Source organism: Drosophila willistoni, chromosome 3R (genome assembly GCF_018902025.1).
Source record: "Drosophila willistoni isolate 14030-0811.24 chromosome 3R, UCI_dwil_1.1, whole genome shotgun sequence".
NCBI lineage: Eukaryota > Metazoa > Arthropoda > Insecta > Diptera > Drosophilidae > Drosophila > Drosophila willistoni.
Genome location: NC_061086.1, coordinates 24,009,466 through 24,013,669, shown reverse-complemented (window position 1 = coordinate 24,013,669; position 4,204 = coordinate 24,009,466). Strand labels below are relative to the sequence as shown.

The 4,204-nt window shown below is 38.7% G+C and overlaps 1 protein-coding gene across 1 annotated transcript; it reads left to right on the top strand.

The window, feature by feature from the left end:
* The first annotated feature begins 311 nt into the window (after positions 1-311).
* Positions 312-4,132, top strand: LOC6647110 (ATP-binding cassette sub-family B member 6). Its single transcript, XM_002070049.4, has 6 exons — positions 312-417; positions 1,163-1,480; positions 1,543-1,742; positions 1,806-2,137; positions 2,193-2,597; positions 2,663-4,132. The coding sequence occupies exons 2-6, from the start codon at positions 1,181-1,183 to the stop codon at positions 4,006-4,008; spliced, it is 2,583 nt and encodes an 860-aa protein (XP_002070085.1). The 5' UTR covers positions 312-417; positions 1,163-1,180; the 3' UTR covers positions 4,009-4,132.
* Positions 4,133-4,204: the final 72 nt, after the last annotated feature.

Here is a 4,204-nt window from a genome sequence, read left to right as displayed (position 1 = left end):
CTGGACTTGGTTTTTTTCTGGCAATAATAATCCATTTAGTGGCTTAGCGGAACTCGCGCTTAAAATTCTTTCGTCGCCATAGTCAAATGCAGAAGTGGCGCGTATATTCTATATTTTTTTTTTGCCATATTTCACAAAATTTTTAGCTATTTTTGGCTATTTTTCCCCCCAAATCTAGCAATTTTTGCTCAAGAGATTCTGGCAGCACTGCCTTACTGTGAGACTCACAATCGATTTCGAGACTTAATCGATTGTGTCAGTAAATAATCGATTAAGTTTCGATAGTAAATAATCAGTTGTTTTGTCACCACCAGTGTTTGCTTTTGTTTTCGTTGTTTATGTTAAAAGATTTGACTAACAAATTGTTATAAATGAATATTTATTTGTGTAAATGAACTTGAGGCAAACCTAAGTCGGGTAAAACCACTCAAATAGCATTCTTTTATATTTAAGCTTTCGCATTCGTTTTCCTCATTAGAATCTAAGTGAACAGATCAGCTGAAATAAATAATTATTTCATTCACCCATTATCTTTATCACCCCCACCCACTATTCATCTTAATCAAAACTTTAAGATAGAGGTAAAAACACGCCGGTGTTTTACCACATGTAAAAGTGATTCTATAGAGTTGATAAGGTGCTTAAAATTTAATTAACTAGCAAAAAGGTTAATAACTAAAAATTCATATTACAGTATAGTTAAAGTTGATAAAAAGGAATTGCTGTCTCCTACGCACTAACAGGACGAAAATTGTGTTTTCTAGAATTGAAGATCTATCTAGATTCTAGACAATGGCTGATACACGAAAATTACATAATTATGTTTCATTTTAGTTGTGGAATGATTTGCAAGTTTTTTGGTGTTAATTAAATTCAGACGGCTCTAGGTTAGGAATTTTACTGTGCGCGCACAGTCTGAACGAAAGAAAGAGTTTTCTATTGGTGCCGTGCCCCACGGTCCGTAAAAAACATAACATGATGAAATACTCATCGATCCAAGCCACCGGTAAAATTTTATCGGAATAAAAGTGCACACAACTCGGTCACGCCACGTTATCATATATTAAAGGGCTTATCTATCTATCATTCATTGTGTCTACTGCAGTGCATATCAAAAAAAAAAAGCAACTCACTGATTTAAATGTCTTACTACCCAATCTAGGCAATCAAATTACTCAAAATGTTGTATTGTCCACCAAATGTGACTCTAAGCACTGTGTGGATCAACCATGGGATCTCACATTGTTTTATGGATACTGTCGGACCCTCCATATACGGTGGATTCCTTTTGATCTTTGGTAGCATCCAATTGTTAATGTACCGCAAATATGCCACACGCATCACGGATCCCACACATATATCCAAATCGCGGCTATATGCCCTGCAGCTATTTCTTCTACTTTTTGTACCGGTGCTGGCCTTGACACGATTCTTTTTGAATGCCCGAATCTATGTTGATAGTGCAGTTTATGGCTATATGGTAAGGCGTGAAGAAGTATATAGCACCTAAAAAGATATACTAATTTGCATTTTTTCCCTCAGATCTTCTCTACCTGTTTGATATGCTTTGTATATCCATTTTCTATATGCCTAATACTGAAGGAGCGTTTTTATCAACTACCCTCGCTGCCTACCAGGGGACATGGCTTAATATTGCTTCTATTTTTCACTTTGGCTTTTATAAACGAGTCCTTGTCGTTTATTAACCTCAGGCGCGATGATTGGTGGTTTCAACTGAAGAAGTAAGTATCCAAAATACATAAACAAAAGGTATTTTTATGAACAATAGTTTTCTTTCTTTAAAGCAACAAGGATCAGATTGAAATGGGTTTCTTTGTCGCACGGTTTCTTAGCTCTCTAGTCATTTTTGTACTAGGTCTCAAAGCTCCGGGCATAATGGGTTTCTTCAATCCCCATCAACGTTTGGACAACGACTCAACAAGTGGGTCAACTGCAGCGGCCGACGATATCAGTGCCTCAGCCTTTCGTAACAGTTGGCGTAAGCTGCGCAAGCTTTTCCCTTATATCTGGCCCAAAAAGGATCGCATGCTTCAAGCTGCTGTGCTCATATGTGTTGTATTATTAATAGCCGGACGTGTTATTAAGCTATTTTTACCCATTTATCGCAAAATGTTGGGTAGGTCATTGGTCATCTTTCATTTGCTAATTTAAATGGTTTTTTCTTTTTGTAGTGGACAGCTTAACCATAGAGCCGATCCTATTTCGGTGGGACTTTGTAGTTATCTATGTGGTTTTGTCATTTCTGCAAGGCGGTGGCACTGGCACCATGGGTTTATTTAATAATCTAAGAACTTTTCTTTGGATACGTGTACAACAATATACGACACGGGAGATTGAAATCGATTTGTTCCGTCATTTGCATCAATTGTCCTTACGCTGGCATTTGCAAAGAAAAACTGGCGAAGTTCTGCGTGTTATGGATCGCGGCACTGACTCCATAAACAATCTACTCAATTACATTGTATTCTCCATTACACCCACCATATTGGATTTATTAGTGGCTGTAGCATATTTCATTTATGCTTTCAATTGGTGGTTTGGTCTAATTGTGTTCCTAACCATGTTTCTTTACATAGGTAAATAACAAAATGAAATTCGCGGTTGTTTCGCAGTATTCATAAAATTTGTAATTTTCTTTTAGCTTGTACCATCGCAATTACTGAGTGGCGGACCAAATATCAAAGGAGAATGAACTTGGCCGACAACGAACAACGTGCTCGAAGTGTAGACTCCCTGTTGAATTTTGAAACTGTCAAGTTTTTCGGGGCGGAGAACTTTGAAGTGGATTGCTACAGAGACGCCATACTCAAATATCAGAAAGAAGAATTTCTCTCAATGCTGACCCTGAACATGCTAAATACCGCTCAAAATATAATTTTGTGTCTGGGACTTTTGACGGGATCTCTGCTCTGTGTCTATATGGTAGCTCACCATCAGACATTAACCGTGGGAGATTTTGTGCTCTTTTCGACTTATCTAATGGAATTGTACATGCCACTGAATTGGTTTGGCACCTATTATAGAGCCATACAAAAGAATTTCGTTGATATGGAAAATATGTTTGAGCTGCTAAAAGAGGAGGAAGAAATAGTCGATGCACCAGGATGCAGTCGCCTCTTGACAGCTGGCGGTGGCATTGAATTCAGCAATGTTACATTTGGTTATACACCAGAAAAAATTGTGTTGCACAATGTCAACTTCAGTGTGCCGGCTGGCAAGACAGTGGCTATTGTTGGTCCTTCTGGAGCTGGCAAGAGCACGATTATGAGACTATTATTCCGTTTCTATGATGTACACACAGGAGCAATATTGATAGATGGTCAAAACATTAAGCTGGTACAGCAGCAGAGTCTCAGACAGGCCATTGGTGTGGTTCCGCAGGATACGGTGTTGTTTAATAATACAATATTTTATAACATTGAATATGCCAAATTGGGAGCCACTGCCGAAGCGGTTTATGAAGCAGCACGGGCAGCAGACATTCACGAAAAGATCTTAAGCTTCCCGGATCGCTATGAAACGAAAGTGGGTGAGCGAGGATTACGCTTAAGTGGAGGCGAAAAGCAGCGTGTGGCCATAGCTCGCACTCTATTAAAGGCCCCCATTATTGTGTTACTCGATGAAGCAACCTCTGCTTTAGACACACATACAGAGCGCAATATTCAGGCGGCTTTGGCCAGAGTTTGTGCAAATCGCACTACAATTATAGTTGCCCATCGTCTCTCGACCATCATACATGCCGATGAAATTCTCGTTCTGCGGGATGGAACAATTGTGGAGAGAGGAAGGCATGAACAGTTAGTTCAGCGAGATGATGGCATTTATGCAGACATGTGGCAGCAGCAGCTGAAAAATTTGGATGCTGTAGAACAAAGCACCTCGGAAAATTCAGAACTGTCAGAACAACAGAGCAACGTAAAGCCCCAGGCTAGCGGCGGAGGAGGTGCATATTTTAGGGCAGGACACGCCCATGGTGGAACGCGTTAAATTTTTCGATTGAAGAATTTTCTTTTGTTATTATTATTGTGGCTTTAGTTATTATCATTATCCTATAAAATAGAACCAAATATGTTAATCTTTTAATAAATAATTGTAATTTTTATATAGAAAATCTTAAAGTGTTCCTAACTATAAAGGTTTGGTGTGATTCTACTTATTCGCTTAAGATCATGTTATTTTAATA